The following is a 25,458-nucleotide window of genomic DNA, read 5'->3' on the forward strand; positions in this document are numbered from 1 at the left end:
CAGGTTGCAAATTTGCCGTTCTTTGTCACAGACTGTTGTTCAAAGACAAAGTGAAAGAATCAAAAATCGTTGTCATACTGCTTGTAGAGGATGATATGCAGAAGCATTTGATTTGCTTTCACTTATCATTTATACAATACATCCTTTGGAACGCTACTTATGGCTGTAGAAACAGCATACAAACTTTTGGGCTGGCATGAAGCAGGGAATCGAACCAACAGGAAGACGAGCAGTCCGACCATCTCAAATCCAAGCAAACAGATTTCTGAACAGAAATTTAGCAAATATATCGTCATCCCAGCAGCAACATATGAGCAGCTTAACTATTTTTAGTCATTACCATTTTTGCTGCCATATCTACAATCTGCTTCTCTGATGTTTCTCATACCATTTATGGTAAGTTGGAGGTTAAAAATTTGATTTGACCACCTGAATTATATGTAAGGTTTTGGACCTAATTTAAACTTTTTGCCAGGAGGGCATTAATCTATCCCCTTCTCTCAAACTGTCTATAGTATTTTGTTTTTGGTACACTAATTAAAGACTAAAGGCAGGTCCAGTTTTTTTTCTTTCATTACTGATCCTTCTTTATACTTTTCATACATCAGCACTTCTCCATTCTACAGCTGGTCAGTCGGAAGTGAGTCAACCTGTGGGCATGAAGGAATCCCCCTCAAACCAGTCCCCAGTGCTGCACGAGAAATACGCGCTAAAAGCAAAAAGTCTTCTCCTCGTAGGAGGCATGTAGGACTACTGCACGTTGTATCCAGTCCAAAATAGTTGAACACTCCGAGTTACTCTTATGACTGTAAACGTGGCATCCCCTTATAGTGCTCAGAGCCCAGGCTGCCTCCGCCTGTGAACGTGCTCCCTCCCACACGCAGTTTGTCAGTGAGGTGTAGGCGGGTGTCGATACACTTATACGAAAGATATGCAGCTCTGCAGCAAATGTGACGTATGCAACAGTTGGCACCGTCTTTTCGTCACAAGATGCATTATAGCTGTTGCCCACAATCACTAAATCTGCTGTTGGCAAATTGCATCAGCCAGCTCAGTGTCATGCCAAACTGGTGGGCAACTAATTTTCCCCATGGGAGCCACACTGAGGGACTGGGACTGTTGTGGAAGACCGCAGCAATAAACTTGTTTCTGCTCATTATTCACTTTATCTCTTTATAAACTCTTTATAAGCTTTGCAGCTCCCCGGTCAGCTCGAATGACTGCGATCAGGTGCTCATTAACATTTTGAAAGTGGAACAAAGTTGGTGATGCTGGGTGGATATACAGCTGTTTGGTGCTGAAGTGGGGCCCTCAGTATTTGTCTTTCATTCTGACTAATCCTCTGAGTGTGATTTCTCTCCATTTAACTGCTGTGTTTAAATCCTTGCCCAGCAATGAGACCTCCAATTGTCTTTTTGTCATCTCTTCCTCTGTCCTCTGCCTGACTGCCAATGCCCACTGGACTTGTTCCCCACTCAAATCAAGCTGCGCATATAATTACTCTGCATGTTTAAAAGAGCAGCTAAGTAGAGAGTTAGACTCTGTGTGTATTTAACCTGGCTTTTTTATAATTACATTCAAGAAACCGTCTGTTCTTTTTGTGGCTGCTCATCTCATTCACTGCTCCTGGAGACTGGACCAGGAATCACACACACACAGACGAGGAGAGTCTGATTGTTTGGAAAGATTTATGTTCAGGGGTGGATACTAGAAGATGTTTTCATTTCTAAAAAAAACAGTCAGTAAACATAATTGTTATGTTAGGAGCATTTTTCTTGCTTTTCTTATAACCCCTGACTGGCTCTTATTTGTCATTTTGGACACTGATGTGTCAAGGAAATGTGTGCAGATTTATAATCCTAAAAATATATATATATTTTTAAGATTTCTAGTCTTTAATTTAGTAATATTTCACGCCTAACCGTCAAACATTGTAATGTTCTACCATAAGCAAGGCTAACAGCCCTAAAATGGAAAGATTTACTGCACCAGAAGCCTGTAGACCAGGGGTGGGGAACTCCAGGCTTCAAGGGTCGGTGTCCTGCAGGTTTTAGATGTGTCCTTGACAACACAGCTGATTTAAATGGCTAAATTACCTCCTCAACATGTCTTTAAGTTCTCCAGAGGCCTGGTAATGAACTAATCATTTGATTCAGGCGTGTTGACATGGATGGATGACTAAAACCTGCAGGACACCGGCCCTCGAGGCCCGGAGTTCTCCACCCCTGCTGTAGACCAATCCCAACATCATTAAATCAATCACAGACAAGAACAAACAGCATTGTACTCCTTTGTATTTTAAGCAATTTATAATTTAAGCAATAATTTTAGTCACTAATATAGCTTGGAGTCTACCTAATCAAGCATCTTTACTTCTGCGAGTGTTTGGAGCTCAAGATTAAGCCGTTACAAGCTCTAAAAAAAAAATGTATTCATACCCAGTATTTCACACTATGTCAGAACAACAGTACTTTCTTACTTTTTTGTTCATGGACTACAGCAATCTGTATTTAAGAGTATCACAGCCCGGAAGTGTTTTTATTACACTTTTACTGCACCAGCAGTTCTCCCAGCGGCGCTGAAGCGAGTCCGACCTTCAGCTTAAAACCTTAAATATAAAAGATGGGCCAGACTCGATGTGCGCCCACACTGTCAGATCACAGGAGTCACCGTGTGCTGGTGCACTATTGCTTCTTTGTGACTTCTAAGTAAATGCACTCATTAGAAAAGTGGAGAAAAAGGTGCCTCGGTGTCCTTGGATCTGCTGCCATCTGTGAACAAATTCCCTCCCACATACTGTTTGACAGTAATGTGTAGGTGGGTGTTGTTTTCTGCTGTAAACCCATTAGAATTTCTCTAAATGCGACATGCCGCTGGCTCCTATTCAGTATGCGCCGCCTTACCCACCACAGCATACATGTGCCAAACAATAGTGTCATTCAGAAAATCTTCACTGTATTTTAATTATCTTTTAAAGCAACAGATGAGTTTGCCTTGTTATCAAGCAATCTACATCATATTCTTATTTTAAAACTATCCTGTGGCATAAAAACACTTAAAGATACGACATCTGCACACTGGCTTTATTCCGAGGGGCAAAAAGTTGCACTACAAGTAAAAATTCCATTATAAAATAATGATAGTACAACACAGTCTGACTGGATAAAACAGTCATGTCTTTAATGATCGTGTTCAGTAATCACTCACAGCTCAGGCTGGAAAAACTAAGTTAAGTCTTGAATTTAGTAGTTCAAAGAAACTTCTCTAACAACAGCATCATTTCCTGGAGATGCTGATAAGAAGTCCACAATGAGTATTTGGGGGATTTCTTGATTGTCCAGCCTTGCTCAGCTCACACCACAGCATCTCAAGGTGGTTACAGACCAAAATTGTTTCTTTTTCTTTAAACCATCTGTTCATTTATTTGTGCACCCCAGGTCAATGTCATGTTGGATGACCCAGTCTGTAGCATAGCGCCCTGACATTCGCCCCTAATATTTCTTGATTTAATTTTAGCTCCCTCAGTGCTAAGCCAATGGTGCTTTGCTGTTTGTATACAGCAAACATAATCCTCCTAGAAGTCATATCCAAAATAATAATGAAAACACTTGACTCCAAGTTTAATTTGGAACACATAGGACTCTATTATTAGTTTAGTAAGACTGCCTTGGTCCATAATTACAACTCAGAAGGAGATCCTGTCAGCCCTGAAAAGTTTTCAACCGTTTTTCTGGGAACTGCATTCTTTATCTTGGCAAGAAAGCCGATCATAAACAGACCGACCACGTGGAGAGTTCTGAATGAGCAGATCAGTCTATGTTAGCTTATTTGTAGTACACATTCAGTTACATGGTATTTGCACCATTGTGGTGCACTAAGAGCCTTGTAAATTCTTACTTGTATAGCTGTGATTGTGGGCAGTTTGCTAGGCAAATATCGCCCTCTGCAGGTTCAACAGGAAACACTCAGGTGTAACTTTTTTTGTAGTAGCTAACAATTACTAACTATAAACAGGCCATTCAGGTAATACAATCGTTTATTTTTCTATAAATCTGTGCAAAATTTAAAGCACACAATAGCAAGATGGCACCCAACTGTGGCAGCAATATTTTAGCAAATAAATGAGAATCTAATACATTAACATCCAATCAGCTTTCTACTAATACAATCATCTCCTCTCACACAAAAAAGTGCAGATTAATTTTCTTAATGCCACTATGGCCTAATCTCAGTTTCAAAGGGATAGCCTCAGTTCCCTCAAGCATTCATGTTTGTTGGTGTATTAGTGGGAGGAATAGGTGTGTGTAACATTCATGTTTGATTAAAGTTTAAAACTGAGATTTGCAGTGTTTTCATCTATTGTAATACTGTGGTTGACGACTAACATGTCAATAAATCGGGAGGCAACAGGCACAGCCCCGTCCATGAACGATACTAGATTCTGCTAGTCGATGACAAAGAGTTAGTAAAATTCTAGATGTCAGTCGTAACCACAGGAGTGACTCCGTGAACGAGCAATGTCGGACCAAGGTTTCGACTCAACAGGTCCACCTGATGCAGGTAGGCACGGTAACGGCTTCTATCAGCTGGGGGGTGTGGCAAATACAAGAAACGCACAGCTGGCTGAGGGACACCATGACGGCAAATCATATCATTGACGGCACAGATGTACTCATCTGTAAGTTGAGAGGCATTATTGGGATATGTCTGGTTACAGTCTTCTCTCTCATCTTCCTCATTCTGTTCAGCCCTTTCTCTTTGCCTCTGCCAGTGTAGCGCCACCACCTCATCCCAAGCCACCATCTGCACCTGAGCTGAGATCCTTAGATCCCTAAGCATACCCTGGAGCTTTGCTTCCTCCTTTTCTTGCAGACTGTAGCCAGCCTCCATGCACAAGAAGAGTCGGAGTCTCGCCTGGTTCCAGGCACGGGAATCGTGAAGCACACAAGCCAGCTGGAGAAGAAACAATGAGCAGATGCCAACATAACTATGGCTGTCTGGCTGAAGAAGATTCATAGGCCACACATCAATGAATGGCCCGGCCACACCTCTGATCTTTCTTCCTGACCCTAAGACTCTGTCCCGGTTGAACTGGTCGAAACACCGAGCCAGAGTCACATTCTTTCCCATTTTTACAGCATCAGCAATCACAGAGACGTATTCCTCTTCCTGGAGGTCTTTGGGGTCCTCAGCACCTCGCAGACTGGGAAAGAAGGGAGAGCGTTGCTCTCCAGGGACTTTGGTTGGACAGACCGTATCAAAGCTATGGCCTGTAGACAGGAGAATATGACCTTGGAGGTAGTCATGAGGAGTGCAGTCATCATAGAAACCCAAGACAAGGGTGTTGGGCCTCATTCCACCTAGAATCAAAGACTTGTATCAACTGTGCTTTGAATAAGAAAAATATGAATGATAAAATGATGTATTATATTGGAAATGCTGCCATAACTACTGCTCAGTGACAGACAGGACCTAATCCTACAACAGTAAAGGTAAAGCCACCTACCAAAGCCTGAGATGAAAAGCAAATTCTGAACGCCGTGTCGGACGGAGTCAGCCAGGGTCAGGTTGACAAACGCTTTGATTTTCAAATGATCCACTAAACAGAGCCAGGAGTCATATCGACTCTGCAAAGGATCAGAGGGCAGCTCATCTGCACACACACAGAGGCACACACAATATAACAAGAATCAGACTTTCATAGGGAAAACAAGCAAACTTCTGTTTTAACACTTTTCCCTCTCACTGTGAAATCTCGTTAACGTTAGGATTCATTAAAACTGATTTACACTCAGAAATAACAGCTCTTTTCATCAAAGACTATCACTGAGGTACAAATATCTCCCTCTAAGACCTAAAGTACTCAATAATCCACTAGATCGGGCTCCAGCGTACACATTTCTTACCCAGCAAGCCCAGCTTTATGTGTCCAAGCACATAGAGGCCGCTCTTCTTCAGATCATTAATGAAAGTCATGAGGCCTGTACAGCTGCGAGGGTTTGCAACCATCAGAAGCACCTGGGGCCTCCAGAACTTAACATGGTCCTTTCGCACATCCAACATCAACAAGTACTTACGCACCTTGGTAATTACAGAAAATAGTAAATAATGATTAAATATAAGTGATTCATGCATATTTATGTCACATTTGTGATTCATGTGAGTGAAAAACACTTTATGCACCTGGTGGAAGATGAGGGCCTGGCTGATGTAGCCCCAGTTGCTGATGGGCCCCAGGTAGTGGATAAGCATCAAGAGCACCAGCATAAAGGCTATGCTGGCAAATGCATAAATTGCATTGATCAAAAATATCATGACCAGGCAGCCGAGGATGCCCAGAGTGCAGGTGTGCCATGTAAAGAAACGGAACGAGGGTCTAAATATAAAACAAGAAATAAACAAAAATGAAAGAACATGTATGAAAATGTTCCATTTTGGTTTTACCTGTGCAAATAAAATCTAAAGCAGAAAGGTAAGCCACTGCCTTATGCTGCACTGTACCTGAAGTTTGGTGCAGAAGCCCATTCAAGAGCCAAACAGGCCAGGTTCACAGCAGCATACACCAACAAGAAGAAGATGGTTACAATACCAGCAATGGTGTTCAATTTACCTGCAAATAGCACCATCTAGTGGAGGTGATTGGAAAAAATAGGTTTTAGTGAAAATTAAGAGTGGCTTTAGCAGAAAATCTCAAACTGATATGCCATTGAGACCAAAAATTCTCCTGTTTTAGTCCAGAAAAAAATCCAGTCAAATGATACCAAGTGAACAGGCTTTGACATGCACCATTAAAATGCAACAGAACAATGTTTGCAACAATAAAACTCACTATACGTCGACTATGATAGCTTTGAACCCCCGGCTGCCTCGACACCACAAATTTAAACAGCTACACTGTATCTGAATTTACAGGATAAAATTTAAAATACAAAAATCCTTTCACTCGAGCTAATGAGCTGAAGTTAAGCAGCATGGTACTGTAAGAATTCACTTATTAGTTTGACAACATTCAGCTCCGTCTCCCTGCCAGAACCTTTCAAGCTGTGAGTCCTCTTCACTCGACAAATGAGCGAAAATCTGAAGCTGAGCACAATGATGCTCAAAGTCTTTTTGCATCGCTGAGCAGCGGCTGAAGAATGAGCAAAGTTAAATGAGCTATCAGTTTGTCTGCTCTTGATTTTTCCTTCCTCTGTTCCAGCTTTCATTTACAATCAACTGCAGACAGCACTGCACCTTTAGCAAACAGTGTATGATGTCAGTGCTGATGCAGCATCACTACACACATCCTAATTAATTTTTTTCCACACCTGTATTAGAAACAGAAGACAGGGTGGAAGTGGAAAGATTTTCTTTTATTTTTTAAATTACTTTTCTTAATATGCTATTACTGACTTTTTCACTAGTTTCCTCAAATTTTATTCAGGGTCCATAATTCAGACCAAGAGAACAAGATCCCTTCAAAATGTGACTTGGACACTTTAAGTCTGGTTAACCTTTGAATCTGAGCCTTCTGCACTTTGGCAAAGCTACAAGAAGCTCGCCAAGCTTCGCCTAGTCACAGTTGCCACTGTAAACATGTTCATGCATTTGAGGGCGTCTACGGTTTGATGGCAGAGCCATACTTGGCAAATGGGCAATAAGCTGGTCCACTGATGTGCATGACATTGGTCTTAAAAGTGTTAAGGTACAGACTGAGTAGCACTTTTGGGTCTGTGCAGAAATTATTTTGCAACTTCAATCGTGTCTTCAAGAAGGCAGATGTTATCTGCAAAATCGAGGTTCTGAAGGATAACAGCTGCATGCTGGGAACCTTCTCTTAGTGGGGCCATCAGTACTGCAAAGCGTGTCGAGTGTAATGATATAACTTTAAAGGTGCAAGTGACTGTAGGGGGGGAAACTGTACTCCAGCAGGGTCTTCAACAATATATTACAACTGATCTTCAAGGCAATAAAGCATGACTTTGTTAAGAGATGTATTCTAAAACACTTCTTTAGCTGAGAATCAGAGAGGAGAAACACACAGTTTTACTTGTTGCTTAGCAAGGGCAGCTCTGAGCTCTCGCACGAGAGTGAGGGCTCAGGGACTCGCACTCTGAGACTGCCCTGGTCTTTATTTCATACATCAGTGGGTGTTTATTCCTTACATTGGAATGTGGAGGGGTGTGTGTGTGTGTGTGTGTGTGTGTGTGTGTGTGTGTGTGTGTGTGTGTGTGTGTGTGTGTGTGAGAGACCCCATAAACGACTTCCCTAAACCTGCTGGTCTGGAAAATCCAACAGTTCATCTAAATGTAAAAAAGGCACTTAGACTAAAACTGACATAGCTACGTTTAGGCACGACCTTTCCCATGCTCCCAGGATGTGGGTGTGAATGCCAGAGCACTCTGGAATGCACACAAAGCCTTTGCAGACTATTAAGGATCGCATATCCTATCACTACTATATGTAAACTTATATTATTAAAAGATTATACTGACTACTAAGTACAATTTTCTATTGACAGACTTCCTTACAGGGGCCGTGGCCTCTTCCAGGACTCTGCGTTGTCAGAATATGGGCCAATGTTGATCATACTGATGTACTAGTTTGAGCAGAAGGTGGTTGTAAGAAAGGGTGATGGCAACTGCAGTCTTCAAGAAGGGTGAGGTTTCCTCTTGTTAGTACACGGACTATACCTGACAGACCTCAACATCAGTGGAGAGAAGTTTTAGAAAGCAGTATTTTCCAAGTGTTGGGTCTTCCTGCACCTTTATATGAAAATTTCTTCAGTTTTCTTGCCAGAGAGCTCAAAAACTAGTTTTCAAAGTGATGAACAGGCTGCAAGACAGGCTGCCGTCTGTGGTGATGTGAATGAACTCTGCAGTGTTTTCAGTTAGTAGTTAACGAGCATGTCCTACGAAGAGGTTATTAGCCACATCTGCCACCCAGCAGTCTTTTCGTGCCATCCTAAATGTTTCCAGGAGGAGCCCCATCACCTACAGGAACCTACTGAAGATCTTGAGTGTCACCCGCAATCACTGACTACCTCATGATGGCCATGTGATGCTTTAACATGTGACAACTGGGGCTGCCTCGCTGTGGGACACAGATGTTAAGAGGTATTGTGGCGGACCATCTCTGACGTAAGAAACTGATTGAAGAGGACGTTAGACTGCAGAAAGAAAACCTGTGTGTCATGCTGAACTGAGGTGTTTGGAAGGACTTCATAGTATAACCAAGAAGAATTGGAGGATGATGTGTCTGCCCTTTACCATTCATCTATTTTCATCAGGTATTTTGAATTGGTTGCTGTATCCTAGATTACTGGGTATGTGTAAACAATCAGTGTAAGATGGCTCAGCCTATAAGCTAATGAGATATCTGCTTTCAAGGCGAGACTGTCTAAACTTCAAACACAGAGGAAAATGCAAACATATGATGTGATACTGATATCCTACCTGCACAAGCAACCAAGAGACAAGCACTGAGACCCAGGGGTTTCCACTTTGAGAGGTTTTCCTTGCCAGAGCCAGAACACCGCCTGCAGAGATTTAGACAACTAACAAAAGCAAAGTCTCTCTGTCTGTTTCGCTCATCGTCCCAAATCCAATAAATAACTGAGTCACACGAGGACTTTTTTTCCTTTTGAGAAAGTCAACACCGCGTGCCATCTGTTGTCAAACGAAGCTTTCCAGATTAACATGTCTCCACTTGGAAAATGACACATGATGAAATTAATAACAAGTGACAATTTCTCACATTTGAGATGGAGACCCAGCTCAGCAGATGGCTGAATATTAAAATGTCGACTCAGCTACGGAAGACCAGATGAATTGGATATGCTTTTATATAATCCAGATCAACACTTCACAGCCTGATCATTAGTAATTAACTCCTTTTTATTACAGGAAAGGTTAGCATCCACATCTGATGGCTTCTTATAGGAAATTGTTAATGTTAGAGACAAGAAATCCAAATTACAATCATCAGGCAGCAAAACGCATGCTCAAGAATCTCACCAAACAGGTCGTCTTTGGACAGGGCGTACAGCACCCTGGAGGCTCCAATAAGGTTACTCATTGCTGCAGACAGGGCCGAGGAGTAAATGCCAACTGTGACCATGGGTGGCAATATATTAATGTCCCCCAGGAAGCTGTAGTCTCTTTGGAGAAGATAACTAGGAGAAATTGGGAAAATATGACATGTGAAACTAGTTGTAAAGTCTAAAAAGTTTATTAAATTTTAATTATATAGTTCTAATTCACAACAACAGTCACCCCAAGGTGCTTTATATTGTAAGGTAAGGATGCTATAACATTAGAAAGAAACAATCAGACGACCTCCTGTGAGCAAGCACTTAGTGACAGTGGGAAGGAAAAAAAATTTTTTTGTAAAACAGACAGTTTTGTTTTCACAGATCCGACTCTGAAAGCAGTGACTGTCAACATCTTAAACAAGAGTAGTTGTTTATACTTGTTTCAGAGTATCTGTGTGTGTTGTGTGTCGTGTGTCTAACCGGTCACAGGACCATGCCGCCAGCAGACTCAGCACATTATATGTGATGAAAGTTGTAAAAACAGCAGCAAGACTTCCTCTCGGGATGGAATAGCCAGGGTTTTTCAGATCACCTGAAGGAGGAAAAATAAATCAGCATCCATGTTGAACACATTTAAACATAGAAACATTAAGGTTTGGCCAAACTCAGACCTTTCCCACATTATACACGGCGTGCCGAATCTGCGCCTGGATCCAAGAAAAACCTGCAGTTCTAGAGATGCGTTAGTCAACCCATTATTTTGCTCTGCAAGCAGGCGATTACCTACAGCTTAATACGTACACTCTCACAGCATATTTTTCCATTTTTCCTTTCAGGCTGTCAACAGTTGCTGGTCAATACAGTGCTGTGAAAAAGTATTTTTCCCCTCACTGATTTCCTTGCATGCGAGTCACATTCGCATGTTTTATTTCAAACAGAATTTAACAATAGACAAAAATAACCAGAGTAAATACAAAATGCAGTTTAAATCATTTCCTTTATTAAGAGAAAAAAATGCTATACCACATAGACCCATGCAGATTTGATGAATAACTTAATTTGATGATCTGTGTGACAAAACGAAAAAAATAAATTTGGGAGGAAAATACTTCTACACACCACAGCAGCTAAAAAAAAAAAGTGGTAAATTTTAAAAACCAAATGATTAATATCAAATAAAGTACAATAACTACAGGCTTTTACTCTCTGGCCTATGGATCCTCTGACAGGACTTTCTTTTATGGCTTTTGCGAGAATTATAGCACTCAGCATGTTAAACTTGTTGTTTTCATCATTCCTGAAGTGACATACAGCTAGAGAAAGCCACCACTGCTTTCCCTCGTCTTTTTAAATGAAGTTTTACCTGACATGTTGGACCCTGCCATGATTCCAGTGCAGCCGTTGAACATGACCGCAAACACTCTGGTAAAACTCATCATGGCACCAGTGGTGTAGTCCACCGTGTAGGCGGCTAGAGGGAGTAACAGGAGGCTCGACTGTGTCATTTATACAAACAAAAAGGATGTTTGAATGTAAATGTCAGCATTTTTTACTAATTCAAAGCGTTATTGGAAAACTGGATCTGTAATTGCATTTTTCTGTCTCCTTACAAAGCAAAAACTAAATAAAAGCCAATCAACACATCTGATGACGTGTCCAATGCTTACAGAACAGGTTTCCCTCCAGCGTGTGCAGCCTGAAGCCTGTATAATTGGCAGTGCTCATGCTGGTGGTGTTCACTGCAGACGTGTGTGACAGAGTCACCACGGTGGGCCCCACAATGAAGAAACTAATGAAGATCGAAGCCAGGACCGTCATGACTACAATGAAGATAATGAAGGTGGCTTTTGCATAGATGTGGGCTCCCACCTGTAATCATAAGCTGGTAAAGTTACTCCACTTAAATATCTATACATTGTTTCTATGCATGAATCAAAAATTCAGATATAAATATTAAAAGAAAAGTATAGCTTAAAAAATAAATTTGGAACAGTAATAATTGTTGATTTAAAACATTCAAATTCCTCAGTTCTTTATTTGTTTAGCTCTCATACAATACAGTAAATATCTCAATAATCTTAGAATATATCTAAAAGAAGGGCAATGAAAAACTCCAATCTCACCAGGCACACAATGAAACACAGGAAAAGCAGGGCGGTGCCATAAAGCAGAGACCACCAGTATCCTGATGGCAGCATGTGATGGTGACTTGCAGCAGCTGCAGCCCCCTCTGAGTGACAGTAAAACAGAGTTAGTGCATAAACAAGCCAAAACATCTACATGTCCCATCTTGTCCCAATAGACTTCACCTTCTGGGACCCCGAAGGTAGATGTAATAGCCTCGACCAAACCCAAAATGTAGAGAGCACTACTGCAAATGTTGGCAAAGAAAAACATGATCCCAATGCTGCCACCAAACTCTGGACCCAGGGCTCGGCTGATCATGTCTGGTGGTCCAAGTTGAGGAATTTCTGACTTGAGGGTGGCAGTGGAATAATTAGTTTTCCCCTGGGGGGTCTTAAAGGACTGAAATGACCTAAAGTGTTCAAGTGTCATGAACATGGATGAATGCTCTAAATTAGAATGAAAGTTTCTTCAATGCTTCACTTCTAATCTCCTAAGAAAGAATACAGTGGACCATCATTACAAGAAAAGAGAAAGAGCTAATGGTCTACGACTGCTGGAACTGATCATGTTAATAAAGATGTATTTTTTATTGCATCTCAGGACTTATTTAAATAGTCTTCGATTGTCCAGTTTTAGTGAGGCTGTGCAAATTGTTGCCGCTTTCTGATCTTGCGTTCTTTTTGTCCTCCGTAAACCTTCGAGATGGTTGTGTTAAAAAAAATAAAAGAATCCCAGCAGCAGGTTTTGAATACTCAGACCAGCCTGTCTGCCACCAACACACATGCAACATTCAAACTCACTTAAATCTATTTTGTTACCCATACTGATGCTCGCTTTAAACTTCAGCAGGTTGTCTGAACCATGTTAAGTTACTGCCAAGTAACTGCCAGGACAGTTATTTGCGGTCGTAAGCAGTTCAACAGGTGTACCTAATAAAGAGGCTACTAAGAATATAAAGTTTGAAACAATATTTAAAGGTAAGCCATTGCATCGCTTAAAACCTAATTTATCAATTATTGGCAGGCTTTAGGATTATCATGTATTATTTAATTTTGAAAGCATCTGTGACCAAAATGGGAAGGACTTACAAGGGATCATTTCTTCATTTAGAATAAAAAAAACATGAGTGGGCCAGTAGGAGAGCAGCAAAGCTCAAAGGAATAATACTGATTTACTTTTGACACTGGTGTCTTTTTTTATTTGAATTTTAACCATCTTTTATCTAGCCTGCATGAAAGTACACATGGACCAAAGCTAAGACACGCTTTAAAAGGTGCACAACTCAAGACAACTTGTTGCCATCACACAATTAAGCAGCCTAGTGTGGCTGCATTCTCTTAGCTATCTTTTCCTGAATATGAATGACATCTCTTTCACATCTTCCCTTACATAACCTCAAGACATTTTCAATCACAGTCAAGAGAAGACCTTTGACTGCAGCCAGATTCTAAAATATAGAATGCCAAACACTTGGTCTCAATACTTCCCCTTTAAGAGGCAGCTAAAGACCTGAAAAGAAACAAAGGAGATGCCTGTGCAGCTAGAGGATATACAGCAATAAAGCAAATCAGAGGGAAAAAATAAGTGTGTTAATGAATTCATAAACAAGGTGTGATTTGAAAGGCCACTTCCCTTTCTAAGCAATAAAAGGATACAGTAGGCACCTCCAGCATCTAGAGCTCCATTGGTGGAGATTGCACAGATGGAGAGCACAGTCATTGTGATGATGAAGTAGGCCACCAGGAACATGGCAATAGAATGGTACAGCCCTGCTTGGCCCACAACAAATCCTGTAATAAGCAAGTAATAGCACATCTTTCACTGAACATCCTTTTTTTTAAATCACTTTAAACCTTTGAGCATCACATTTAAAAAAAAAAATAATAAAAATGATTGAAACAAGTTTAAAATCTATCAGACGAGAAATATCAAACATTTGCTGCAGTTTGAATACTCACAGCTTGCAGTAGTAACTTCTCCAAACTCAGCGCCCTGATTCATAAGTACGGGTTGGACTGTTTTATAGGCTGACGTGATAACTATCAGAGCCTGACTACACAGCTTCAGTATCAGTCTATTTTCTAACATGTAAGCAGAATTTTCCTCAAACAGTGAGCGTGCAGTGCAGAGTGGAGGCCCGAAGTCTACTCAGATTCAACAGATCTTTGAATAGCGAGCCATAATCACTTCAGCTGCATTTGTGTCACTGGGACTAGATTACCGTATTTCCCGATTTACCTTTTTTACGCATCCAAATAATACAAAACGCTGCAGCCAGACTTCTAATATGTTTCAGTAAGCAAGCCCAGATTATTCCTGTGTTACTTTCCACCTACTTCCACTTGATTTCAGAATTTGAGTTCAAGTAGTCATACTAACCTCAACACCATACAAAGTGCTATGGTCCAGACTCTCAAATTCTTGCTTTTTGCAGGATTTGCTAACAAGCTCTGAATTTAGTAGTTAGGGGGACTGGGAATAGTCTCCCACTCCAGCTACGTTTAGGTGACTGTGTTTAACCTCTCTGTTTTTAGGATCTGCTTTTTACCTGTGTTTTTGTTTTTAAAATATGGTTGTGTTATTTATTGTCATTTTTGATTATTTACTACGATTTTTCTTTTTGTATCTTATTTTGTTGAACAGCACTTTATGACTATATGTCTGTGGAAAGCATTTAATAAATGTAATCACTGAAAGTGCTTAACCAACTTAGTAGACAACCCAGTGTAAGGTTTATGCCACAGCTGCCCCACATTAACAATATTGGTAATGACCAAAATCAGCTTTTACATTTCTGTAATGGTTAATCCACCAGTTTACACAAGCGATTTAATGGAAATATTTTAAACACTAAAATTAAATAATTATTGTTCTCCATGAAGTTTCAAATTACCTTTAGAAAGTAGAAAATAGTAAAGCACTTTAAAAAAAAATTAAGTTGCCAAATTACAGTTATTTTCTTGCATTATTGAAAGACAGAAAAAACAGAAAAAAATAGTTTGCGGTCAACTGTTATGTTCAATTGATTTCCTATTCAGTCATTTTTTGTTTCGAACAAGTTTTTTCAAACAGTTCAAAAACATTTGTGTTTTCTTGTTTTGTATAAAAGGTGTATCATATATCATAATAACACACACGGGTCTTCAGACAGCTGCTTTAAAAAAAAAAGGTCCAGGCATTTGTAAAAGCAGATGAATGAGCAAGGAAGGGTATGACCATTAGCACAAGGTTATGTTTAATCAGCCCACATCTCCCCTGAATATCCATTAAAAACACCATCTAGATGATTAGTTGGATGACCTATAAAATCTTGAGGCCCAGGCTATTTTAGTGAAATGCCTCAGGTTTAAACCCCTAGAGGCGTTTGGTATTTTATAAAGTTGTTTCATAAAACAACTTTATGGGAGTTTTTTGTTTTATAAAGTTTCTAAAGGAGAACAAGCCGAGAACCAAACCAAATCAATTCCCTAGTTTGCACCTGTGGATCCTCACAGAGGGCCATAGCACAGGTGAGGCGTTGATGTCCAGAGAAAAATGAGGAAATAAGAGTTAACCGGTGATATTACTGAACTAATCGTCAGTATCAAGTTAAACTCATTTTTAATTGTCCATAACTGATGGAAAAAAAATGGGTGTGGGGAGTAAAATATCTCCATATTCTGGAGTCGGACATGAAAGATTGAAAACCACTTATTTGGCTACAAATAATCCACTGAACACGTGTCAGGACTCATTTTTGTTGAGATAGAGACTTTATTTTTCAGTCTTTTTAAGATCTCCTGCTGATACTCACCAATCCGCAAGAACACAACAACGCTGAACATGGACAGTAAAGTTGGAATGACGACTCCAAACAGCACCCCGAGCTTCTGAGGCGCCCTATCCTTGGATCGTCCGGGGTGTACCCCTCCTCCGACCCCGGTGCGTTTAGATCCATCAGACGGCTCGCCGCTAGTGGTCAGTCGGTAGTGTAATAAAGGCGTTTTTTCTGACATCGTAGATTATCAATAATAAAGGTAAGTGCAACTTTATTTAAATAAAAGACCAGTTCTATATTGTTGTTATGGTGAAACGTGCCATCCACGTCGAGAGCCGCCATTTACCTCCACGCCTCACCTGCACGAGCCCTTCACCTTGGGCAGGTAATTTGCTAATTGGAGACAAAAATGACGTTGCTTCCTGCAAGGGCTCGTCCAATAATGTCCAGTCTCGTCTCCTTATAATTAGCTTCTTTTTTGTTTTTATTAGACAACAATCAATTAAAATAAATTAAATGATTAGTAAAAAACAAAAAACAGTCTTTCTGTGTTTCGTCTATATTATAAAAGTCCTGTATCACAATTATTTTGAATAATGTATCTTTAAATGCAAAATATATGAATTCTATCGAGAAATTTTCCAACAATACGGAGATTTCTTGTACTAGAAAAGCAAATAATAATCATATTAATAATAATAATGCTGATAAAAATAGCAGCATACTTCTTTAGCAATGTTCTTATTCAAAGGGTAAACAAGATAAGATTTAAAAGTGCAAAGAGAAAAACACATTTGCTTTCTCCTAAAAAGATATTGCAGTATTAGCAGGGCTGAAGAGCAACAAATATGTTGGAATAAGTCTCATTCTGTTTACATTATTAAGCTGAAAAACATCTGGAACCAGGATTTAGATAATACAGATGTTGTCTGAAGGCATCATAAAAACGCTACATGGCAGATTTTAGCCTGTTGTAGGACCTACAGGCTTACAGTCGTATTTAAAGCATCTCCACTGTCCTGCAGAATGATACAAAGATAAAACTAAAACAAACAAACATAAAACGCCTCAATATCATACATTCATTTTTCTTATATTCATATTACCCTGGCTTTGCTTTATCTTAATGACCGACAGATAGTGAAGTATTCACTCTCTTCTGGCTATAAAAAACAGAACATCCATAACAGTGACTTCTGCGAAAAGGTGACGGGAAAAAATGTAGATCAATCCAGTTTTTGCTTTGATGGACCTCCTTCGTGAGCGACCCCCAGCTGCAGTAGTGAAAAGCTGCTCCGGTGTCACCGGGAATTGGTGCACTTGTGCTCCAGGCCAACCATGAACCACTCCAGCTTGGCTGAGATCAGCAGGTTGTAACTCATCAGGACTGTTCTCAGACTCTGAGTGCTTCGAGGAACACAAGACAGCGATGGAGTCACCACTGCCCCCTGGTGGTTGAAATAGGAAACACAGCAATGATGTGTAGTTTTTAAAATGGAAATAGGGAAGAGCATGAAGCCTGTGAAAATGTTCGGAGTCACCTGGAAATGAGATTGTTGTTGAACTGGGCTATTATTGACAGTAGGTGGTTTAATGACTGTCATTAATGAGCCTCTGTGTGTTTTAATACCACATTCTATATTACCGAATATTATAGTTAAAAAGATCTTTTATTTCCTATTTGATGACTATTTTTGTATTGTAGTAGCACAGCTGATTTTTTTCCCCTGCTGTTTAATTAAACTTTAATTTAGTTAGTTCATTATCTGGAGCATCCATCTTTTTTATGGATGATTATAATTGTAAAATGGACCAAAAGTGTTTACCACTCGCTTTATAGAAAAGCACAAACTGACTCTAAACAGCATAAAAATGAAAATTAGATTAGATTAGCATCCAGATAATGGTCTTGGAGGCAGAGCTGTAAATTAAAAAATAACACCCAACTAAGACTGTCCACTAAAAGGTAAAGACGGGCTCACAAATACGATGATAAAATGGGAGATTTGTACAGGATCAAAGGAATCTTTAATAAGGAAGGCTATCAGTCCTATCGGTCCTCTGGATGCTGCATAGTTGGAGCCAGGTTGCTCCTATGACAGGACCGAGCACTAGATCCAAACTATTTAAAGAAGAAGCAGGTAGCAAGTATCCTGATTGAGCGGGCAGCACACTTGTGAGAAGCACTTTATGAGGCTTGAACACGCTGAAAATTGAAAATACTAGCAGTGCTACTCCTCAGCCTGCTAGCACTTATGATATAAATTGGAAAAATCGCAGATGATTTTCAGGAAAGTTGAACGACTGACTTTGACCTTGAGGTCAATGTCACTGGGATTCAGACTACTTGGAGATTTCTAGCAGATACACCAATCTCAAAATCCTACGTTGCCTCATTCATGAGTTATCGCATTCACAACCTTGGGTTACCACACTGCCAGCCTAGCAGGGTGACGACAATACACTGTCAGCCTTTTACATCTAACAAGAAGACTGTCAAAGGTTTGACATGCTTTGTCGTTTCTTTGACATAAACAAAGCAAAATGTTATTATTATTTCAACTAAAAATAATTATTTCTATATTTGTTAGTGCTGTACTAAATTTTTTATTCACTTTACACCTGATTGGATGATTAAAAATATGAGATTCATGTCAAATATAATTTCTTTTTGGGTGAACAGCAAACCTGTGCTCACGCACATTGAGCTTAAGTTTGTGGTCTTGCCCTTATGACTTCTGAGAACAACTTTCTCACTAACAAAGTATGCGCTGTTATCTTCTTCATGTCCTGAGGAAGGAAAGCTCGGGTCACACAGCATAACATCATCGCTTCCAGTGCACGGAGATTCCAGAAAGACTCACAGACTTACGAGAAACCAGGATATTTCCACGCCAGAGGAAGCTGATAATGCCTCTGTATCACATGCACACCAGTGGTAGAGAACCCCGTTACATGTGTTCCCTCACGATGTGCGAACTTGTATCAACACAACACGTGTCGTAATGTGTCTGATGTGCTTGAGTGACAGAGACACTCAGTCAGCTTTTGGATTTGCAGGTGAGAAGACATGCAGACTTTAGTTTGACAGTGAAAGCTTCTAAGGAGCTGAAATTCTACGTTACCTAAAGAAAATATCTGAATCCAAGACATTCAGAAATTTTGTGGCCAAATTTACAGCTAGTCTACCATTTGCACTTACACTGAACGGCAAATCGGTGCTTACTGGGAGTGCTTATGAGCTTGTTTGCATGCAACTTGTCACTGTGAGTGCGTCTTACGCTCAGCTGAAGGCGGGTGAGGATGAGCAGGTAGTTGTTGATGTTGTTCTCCAGTCTCTGCAGCAGCAAAGCGCCACATCCTGCCGGTCTGAGGCTCCTTTCAGACTTCACACCCTCGACAAGAAGCCTTAAAGATGCAACTATCTCTCCTCTCTTCTCCCGCTCCTGCAGTTACATGCACATTCAGAAAAGGGAGGAGAGGTAATAAAATGTTTGGCAGCACTTCATAATAAAGCCCATGACTTATGGTGCAATTTTCGATCGTTTTACGTGTAATTTTTCTTGATTTAGGGAGTAATTTTCAGTACCTAAAAATACTTAGAACAAAAAGGTTTTAAAGGAAAGAATAAACGAATTATACTTTAAGTATTTTGCTTAATGTGAACCTTTTGTTTATATCAGCATCCTAATGTTTCCCAAATTACCCAAAGTTGACGATGAACCCTAAATGTCTATTAGTAATGTAAGAAGGGGAGGTTAAGATATTACATAATGCAGCCCACAGCCTTAATGAGGAAGCAGTGTTTGTCTTTTCCTCTAAAATAGCCCAAAGGTATCTTTCTCCATATTATATTGACAGTGTAATCTGGGCCTGCTTTATAATAACCCAAAATGTGTTCACTGCTAAATGCTCACAGTGCAATTTGTTCCTTAATTAGTTTAAATCCTCCAATTTGATACCAAGTTGTTCTGTTGTGCCTATTGTGCTGAACATTACACCCTAAATTCAGACAAAACACACTGTGAATACTGGGAAATTACACCATAAGCTGTGGGCTGTTGTACAAAGTGCTACCAAATGTTTTACTCAAATCTGCTGCGGTGGAGGATGGATTCATATGTGTGCCAGCATTACCGATTTGTGTTCCCAAGATGCTGCGTGAAGCTCAGTGCAGGGTAGCTGAACCTGTGTGGAGAGGGTTGCCGAGCCATTACAATTACTCTGCAACGGAGGAGACACGGGAGAGACAAGTGACAGAGACAAGACAGACAGGTGGACAGGCTGACTACAGGTAACAACAGACAACAGGCGGATTAGATACAGCATCCAGATGGAGGTTGTGAAACAACCCATTTCTTTAAAATAAATTGATCTTGAAGCCAGAGAGGAAGGCAGTGACATTCTTACCAGTGCACTGGACATCTCGGGCACAATATTCAAAGCCTTTCTGGCTGCTCTACTGCACACAAACTCTGTGGACTTGGTCTCACTGTCCCACACTTCAGAGGCTATCATACAGAGCAGCAGAAGTCCTGGATAAGGTCAGAAATACATGCTGAAAGTGAGCCGTCCCAATAAAGTTTGTAATAAAAGACTCATAAGTCAACCTTTTGTACTCACTGCTTAAAGCCATGCCCTGCTTGGCTTCTCCGTATGAGTCCACATTTGTTCCATTAAGAGATGTGCCCAGAAATTGAAAATGTGGAAAATGCCCAGAGTCTGCTGTGGTGTCCTGTTTGTCTTCTCACCACTTGATTTCCCACCTTCTCATTCAGTAGTGGGAAGTGCGAGTGTTATCTAGCCTGAGAGCAGGATGTGCTCCAACTTCTCTGCTGCGCAGCACAACAGAATGTTATAAACTGAAAGTGGCATTTTATTGATATCAGCGAGACTATTTTGCTTCTGAGTTGGCTGTCGTAGTACTCGGGGAACAGCATCGTTGCTGGAAAACAGGTTAATGATCTATTATTGTGAAAGAATCCATTGACACAGCTGTCCTGAAAGATATTTACTTTTCGTCCAGGTTAGCGCTGGCCAATAGAAGTCACAGCCAGGGTACATAAACGTCCCCAAACTGTCCTAGGGAGCTAAAGGCGCCAGCAGGTGGGTGTGTGTAAGCACCGTGGGTGTATAACCTGTGTGTGATGACATAATGCATGCGTGACTTAATGTGTTTAGAGAATTTGAGGCGCCCTAAACGCCCAGCAGATTGCAAATGTTTCATTTTTTTTAACAAAAGCTTATAGAAAGACACAGCTTGTAACTTCTAAACAGGCTTGCGGTCTTTGCAGGCAGGACAAGGTGACATCACTGGCAACGTGATTACCCACTCGAGGATCGCTTAATAGCTTGTAAACATGACAGAGAAGGAGAAGTGAACAGTCTGCACCCGGATGCATGCAATCACCCACCGGGTTGCGCTACCTTTTGGGTCGCAGCTGGAGGACGAAGCAGTGAGGCTCCAGTTCAGCTGCCATGTGAGGGTTAAGGTTAAAAGGAGGCGCATTAGCTGTCAACACACATGGACAGGAGACAACGTGGGGAGTGCACCATTCATCCTCATTTTCAGTCACACGCGCTCATCATCCTACCACCTCAGTCTGGACATTGACTGAGCCCCGCTGTCTTCACCTTCCTGCACCCGAGCTATTTTTGCGTGTCATGATTAAGACGCACGACGCTTAATATGGGACCTTAAAGTGTTTGCGCGCGCGTGTGGTGGTGGTGGTGCCACATGCGAGCAGAGAGGGAGAGAGAGAAAGAGAGAGAGAGAGAGGGATGCAGAGCATGACCGAGCATCAACACTCAGTCTATGTTCTGTTTCCCCCCTCCAAGCTTCCCTCTGTTTCTGCAGTCGATCCCGGCCGCTGTTAATTAAGACGAATGCGCGACGCCGATCCGCATATGATGAGCGGAGCGCCTGGATTTCTGCACACGAGGAGAAAACTGCGGTCTGTAACATTGACGGTACCCGCATTGCATCACGGACACGACACCCGGTACCCCGCTGTCTCCCTCCCACCTCAGCAGGCGCAGATGAGGAGGCTGTAGCATCTTATCATAGAGTTTCTTTGACTTGTGCAGCCGCGCTCTCAGGCGGCCGGCTGCTGTTGCTCATGGTCTCCAGATTCAGCCAACAGCTGGCTGCTCCTCTGTGCGCCGTTCTGGAGGCGCAAAGCCGGTAATTACGCGCGGTGCTGACAACTTTGGCGCGGCGCTGTATGGAATGCGCACCAGCAACAGGCCATTCTCTGGGATCTACTGAGATTTCCCTTCCTGGGAGTAAAGTGCGATTTTCGGGAGTCATCTGCAATCAGATCGCCTCATCGACTGAGTGAGCGCTACAACCTGTGGCTGTGCGCCACTTTATTTCTGTCAAAATCCTGCTAAGGCGCAATGGAAGGACAGAGCTGACGGTTTTGAATACGTAGCCCGGAGAGCAGGGGGGGAAAAAGGGAGAGAGGAAGACAGCAGCCCAGGGAAAAAACGTGAGTGCACAGCTGGATTAGTGTCTCTTTTCTGTCTTTTTTTTAAAGTATCAAATGTCACAAAATGTTCCAAAGTTTGCTCATTCCAGGGTCAAGGGCAAATTCTAACTGAAGGTCTAACTGGGCTTTGGTGTATTTGCTGGTGTTCAGGTTTCGTTTTGTCTTTATTTCTTCTCAGTTTTCTTATTCTCTATCAGCTGTATCAGCCAACAGGAATGAAAGACAACTGAGAAACTTGGCACACAAAACTGAAGGGGCACAGGTGGTTGCACATCTTCATGTTGCAGAGGAATGACTCAAGGTGCTTGTGGCAGTGTGGCTGTATCACACATCTATGCCAAATGTTCCATAACAAAACAACTTTGCCAGTGATCCGTATGTATACACCACCTAAACATTCATTTAATTCTAATGACAGGCTTTTTATATAATACGGAAGAGCGTCTTACCTCATGTAGACACCGAGGATCAGTGGGTAAGAAACACATCAATCTGTCTGTGGGTTTTTTTTCCTCCTGTATGCTGGTGCCACACTGGCCTCCGTGCACAGGTGATAGATTTCTAAAAACTCCTGTAGAAATGGAGAGATGTGGGTCAGTGTGCTGGTGCTTGGGGCTGCAGAGCACCCAGTTTCTCTGCTGTCAGGACCACAATACACACAATACCTCTGCCCGTTTATGAATGCCAGGTCCTTGATATAATGATGCCAGTGACACATATTGCTCTCAAGGTTATAATGCAAGGCCGAGTTGGAAGCCCACGGTGCATATGAACACGAAGAGCATGAACAATTGTTTTTTGTGAACATGTGTGTTTCTGGGCGTGTGTTTTTAGGTAAAATGCCACAGTGGTCTCTGAGGGCCTGGTTCATTTTGGTGCCTGTGGCCCAGCGCTTTGAACCGGTTGCCTTGCCAATAGCCAATAAGCTGCAGCCTTTTGCAGGACTGTCAGCCAGTCAAACTAGTCCCCACAGGAAGTTGTGATGTTTTTTATTCAGGATGACCTGAGACTGGTTCAATTTTTTAATGTGAGAGCCACAATTTCAAGAATTTATTAGCAACCCGCCATTTGGTGGTAAAACTTTCTAACAATGCAAGTAGCAGTTTAGAAAAGACTCTTTGGTTTGGCTTAAAAAAAAAGTTTTAAACGTCCTGAAACCAAACAGAAAAAAATATTGGCAGACATGAAGGTTTGTTTTTTGTTTTTTTTTTGAAGCAGTGAATCCCTGGAACAGTGGTTATCGTTTAGGTGTGAGGCCCACTTGGCAGCACATCTGTCAGGGCAGTAGATTTCACTGCCAGTATGTAGCACCTCTGAAAAGCCTTCCAGTGAAAGCCCAGAGAGATGACTGCTTGCAGTATAATTACACCGCACATGTGGGAAAAGGAAATGATCTGAATGTGTAGCAAGTCTTCTCGTGTGAGCGTTTGGAGGTGGATACTAGCTCTCTTGAGACACGCACAGATGGGTGACAAATTATAGGAAAAACATGAACACTTGTGCGGGGTTTTCTGTCTCAAATAGGCCTTTGTGTGTGACCGTTGATTAATCTGCACAGAGGAATGGCAATGAGCCTGTGTTACTTTACCTAACAGAAATCTGTGCATTTTTCTGTATTTTATAATTGAAGAAATTAAACACTACTTAAAATATAGTCAGTACAGTCCTAGTAGTTAACTTTTTTCCCCCAAGTCCACTTCTGCCTTTAGAGGAAAAGGTCACTCCAAAGCATGTTAAAACATCACATCAAGAAACATTTCTATTTATTTATTTACTTTTGGATTGGATTTCTTTTTGAATGAAAAAGCTTTGCAGAGAGAAATGCATTTTAGTTTCCAGCACAATATGAGGCATTTCCAGCTCGCACATTTTTCACATAAAAAATCTCTTATATTTTCCTCATTTCATCCTGAGAGTGTGCTGCCTTCGTGCTTCAAAGAGTCAGAGAGTTACTGTCATTTTAGCTCAGATTGCATCAACACGAGAATGTTTAAAAATTTAAGGCCACACGATACAGATTTCTCATGTGAAACTCAGCGTAATTGTTATGGGAGGCGCTAAACGGGCTGAGAAAACAGTTGCATCTTGTCTGTGGCTCCCAGAGGAGATTTCTAAAGTCAGTGAAAACAACTTTGATCATGTCATCAGGGTTATGTTCGGTTTTAGCACAAAACACCAACGTAGTTACCCCGCAAATGATGGAGGGCTCAATTACACACACTAATGAGTTGCTTTATGGGAATTCACTTTGACCTTGCTTCAGTTTTGCCCACTTCACTTTTCATGTTTGAGAGATATTATCACACATGCTGACTTATCTTTTTAAAATATCTATGAAGGATTTAATGCAGTCAGATGCTGTGACATAGACCGACAAACAAGATCCTCTACAGGCTATGCCAAAAAGTGATTGCTGGTATTTAAACTGATGTAAATGACTTGCTGACCTGTAATCTCTCAAACATATCTCTCTTGAATGATTTCAAGCCATTTTGAGACACAAGGTAGAAGCTGCAGTCAGTAATTTTTATATAGCCTTGAAAACGTCTCATTAAGATAAAAAAAAAAATCTGCTTTTAAAGAGACAGCCGGCCAAAATACAGGATAAAAAAACATGAGTGAGAGAAATAGGTATTTGATCCCCAAGCAAAACATGATTTAGCACAAGATGGAGAAACCCTTGTTAGTGAGTACAGCTATAAGATGTTTCTTGTAGTTGCTCATCAGGTTTGTGCACATCTCAGGAGGGATTTTAGCCCACTTCTCTTTACAGAAGCTTTCAAAGTCTGTTAGGTTTCTTGGCTGGTCTGGAGACTTGCTAGGCCACTCCATGACCTTAATGTGCTTCTTCTTAACGTACTCCTTTGTTTCCTCAGTGGTATGTTTTGGGTCACTGTCGTGCTGGACGGCCCATCTATGACCCATCGTCAGTGTTGTGACTGAGGGAAGCAGGCTCTCGACCAAAGGTCTATGGTACATCGGTGCTAATTTTGACAACAAAATTTGATTAAGTTCAATCTTTTACTTTTAGTCCAGGTAGTTAGCCCCCCCAATTCTGCTTTTCAGGCACA

At 41.2% G+C, this 25,458-nt stretch overlaps 2 protein-coding genes across 3 annotated transcripts; both read right to left on the reverse strand.

Moving 5' to 3' along the window:
• Positions 1-4,018: 4,018 nt before the first annotated feature.
• LOC146553611 (solute carrier family 12 member 9-like) lies at positions 4,019-16,251 on the reverse strand. The gene is made up of 14 exons (XM_085255944.1): positions 15,933-16,251; positions 13,795-13,929; positions 12,322-12,459; positions 12,136-12,242; positions 11,680-11,881; positions 11,376-11,483; positions 10,493-10,604; positions 9,996-10,153; positions 9,435-9,517; positions 6,502-6,626; positions 6,184-6,376; positions 5,907-6,081; positions 5,507-5,653; positions 4,019-5,360 (listed from the first exon to the last, which is right to left on the reverse strand). Exons 1-14 carry the CDS (start codon positions 16,132-16,134, stop codon positions 4,474-4,476), a joined length of 2,772 nt encoding a protein of 923 aa, XP_085112070.1. The 5' UTR covers positions 16,135-16,251; the 3' UTR covers positions 4,019-4,473.
• A 191-nt stretch (positions 16,252-16,442) lies between these two features.
• thpo (thrombopoietin) lies at positions 16,443-21,204 on the reverse strand. Of its 2 annotated transcripts, none has more exons than XM_085255954.1 (5): positions 20,520-21,204; positions 20,307-20,431; positions 20,034-20,084; positions 19,178-19,342; positions 16,443-17,344 (listed from the first exon to the last, which is right to left on the reverse strand). In XM_085255954.1, the coding sequence occupies exons 1-5, from the start codon at positions 20,530-20,532 to the stop codon at positions 17,198-17,200; spliced, it is 501 nt and encodes a 166-aa protein (XP_085112080.1). In that variant the 5' UTR covers positions 20,533-21,204; the 3' UTR covers positions 16,443-17,197. The 2 variants fall into 2 exon arrangements, with proteins under 2 accessions (XP_085112080.1, XP_085112079.1); XM_085255953.1 differs by having other exon boundaries at positions 16,450-17,344; positions 20,034-20,120; positions 20,520-20,962.
• Between the last annotated feature and the right edge of the window lie 4,254 nt (positions 21,205-25,458).

The sequence above is a fragment of the Mchenga conophoros genome, linkage group LG18 (assembly GCF_057382185.1).
Source record: "Mchenga conophoros isolate Kocher_MC1m ecotype Shallow Benthic linkage group LG18, M_conophoros_male_GT1.1, whole genome shotgun sequence".
NCBI classification, from domain to species: domain Eukaryota; kingdom Metazoa; phylum Chordata; class Actinopteri; order Cichliformes; family Cichlidae; genus Mchenga; species Mchenga conophoros.